General features: G+C 44.5%; 1 protein-coding gene across 1 annotated transcript; it reads left to right on the top strand.

Moving 5' to 3' along the window:
- Positions 1 to 887: 887 nt before the first annotated feature.
- On the top strand, positions 888 to 1,394 carry SARC_01601 (hypothetical protein; the record flags this gene model as incomplete). Its single annotated transcript, XM_014304706.1, has 2 exons — positions 888 to 940; positions 1,007 to 1,394. The coding sequence occupies 2 exons, from the start codon at positions 888 to 890 to the stop codon at positions 1,392 to 1,394; spliced, it is 441 nt and encodes a 146-aa protein (XP_014160181.1).
- Between the last annotated feature and the right edge of the window lie 961 nt (positions 1,395 to 2,355).

Here is a 2,355-nt window from a genome sequence, read left to right on the forward strand (position 1 = left end):
GTGTGCAACTTCTCAACGAGCGTTCAACTTTCCAATAGTCGTACACAAGGTAAACCATGCTCCAACGGGGAATTGGGCCAATTGCAGCGTTTTGGACTTCCGGTGGAGTGATGTGTTTTACAATCAATCGGCCAGGCCTGGTGAAACGGGTTGTAGGCGGGACGGTTCTCATGGTACTGGCGTGTGTATTGTCTTTGATGTATTGGTTGATCTTACACTAGGGTATTCGTTTAGAGTTATATCCCAAGGTTTGTATATGTGATGCTACGATGTTACACTTGATGGGATTGTACACTGATATGCTGACATGCACTGTATCGGCAATTGTATATGCTTGATAATAAGCGCGCAGGCTACTCGGGTTTTTTTTACCTGGCAAGTGCTTTTTTACACGTTTTTTTTACTGGCAAGTACTGTTTTTGGAGATGAGTGTACTGTGTTGTCCCTTTATATTCTAAAATGTGGATCAGTCGGTAGCAGTTGTGCGCCGTTTCCTATTCATAGAGGCATGTGTGCATGTGAGCTATCAAATCCTTAGCCATCCAATACCGCCTACGAGTTCTTTCCCCGTATTCAAGCTTATGCACCAAGACCTATCCGGTGTAGAAGTGTGAGTGCACATTGTTTTCACAGTCGTATATATGTGAATATGTAAGATCTTTTCGTATACATATTTAGAGGTCCGTATGTAGATATATATACCCAAACCTACCAGGTACAAGTGTGAGTGCACATTTTTTTCCCAGTCGTATATACATAAATATGTAAGATCCTTACGTATACGTATTGAGCGATTCATACGTGAGTATACATACCCAAACCTACCAGTCTGCTACGATGGTGTGCCGAGTGTAACATTATCCCGTGTGTAGTTCAAATGCTTGTGCATGTCCACTGCCACTACTCTGCACACGACTGGCCCACCGTGGCGCTCACATTGGTGTGTTTACTTCCAATCCTCACATTCTTAAGATGACTATACGCCCGACCTCGACTTGGTTCGCAGCAACACTGAATCGCCGTCTACGGAACCGCAGACTGAGGGGGTTGCTAATGGGCACTCGTTACCCCCTACATATAGCGACGCACCTCAGACCTGGGTGGACAGGACCGAGGACAGGGCACAAGAGTCCGACACACACGCACCGGATTCAGGATACTATGTGATCCCCAATGTGCTGGCACATAGTTCGCTGTGGTACGTCAATGAACTCACGGGAGAGGTAGTACATCACCCGCCCCCGTCACACTCTCAGGCACAAGCCGTGCGAAGTGGTGTGTGTTGGGCGGTCTTTATCAGCACGCAGGATATCAAGGCCGGCGACGAGCTATTTATAGACTACCAGTTGGCCGGCCCGCCGTATCCGGAATGGGCCAGAGATTGGTATAGTTGAGTCAGAGCCATTGGAGACCTTCCCGGTCCCTAATGGTAGAGGATGACCGTGTACAAGATATATAATCTAAGCAGTCGCTACATAGGATGATGTGTGCAACTATTCCAGCTTTCTGCCCATGCCGGTAGGTAATGTTTGTATAAAATTCCGGTACCACTACGATACCCCCTGAAGGATAGATATGTAGATATGACTGCAAATCGCAGCAATGCAGATACATAGCGTACATACAAGCGTTACCATGGCAACTTTGATGTGTCATTTTAATGCATGCGGTGCAAGGGTACCAGCAAGATACGTCCCAACGACATAACTTGTGCTGTGGTCGACTCCAATCGCCCATACCCACACCCTTTCTGCGGTGTTGACGATGCAGCCGGATTACAGTTACAGATATTGTCAGAGCCACGAGCAAGCTGAGTACCGGAAGTGGGACTGTTGAATTGAGCCTCTACGAACACAGTATAGCTATACGACTGCTTTCTCTAGTCAAGCCACCTTTACGTTTTGGATATTCTAAAACCTGCTGCATTTGGCAGTCGCACAAAAGTAGAGATTACGCTACTAAAATCTCTATGTTTGCGTGGCAAAATAGCAGAATGGTAGAGATTAACTAAATACGGGGTGTAAAGCTCGTACCTCTATTAATTGACGAAAAACCACTTCAATATATAGTAGCAAAAAAAAAAACTGTCTTTCGAAAACTGGAGAGCTACATGAATCCTTCTCTCGGGTGGTTAAATTTTATTGGTGACGAGTGTTGTACGAACTCATCCCGTTCGAATTGTCTGTCCTATTATAGCCCGCGCTCGCCCACTACGTGTTTATTCTTTCTTAGCGATCAGCTTATCAATCTGTGAGCTATAAGATATATATATATATATAAATATATATATATATATATATATATAGGTATAGGTATATAGATATAAAATATATATGTATACGTACATGAAAATGG

The sequence above is a fragment of the Sphaeroforma arctica genome (assembly GCF_001186125.1).
Source record: "Sphaeroforma arctica JP610 unplaced genomic scaffold supercont1.64, whole genome shotgun sequence".
NCBI lineage: Eukaryota > Ichthyosporea > Ichthyophonida > Sphaeroforma > Sphaeroforma arctica.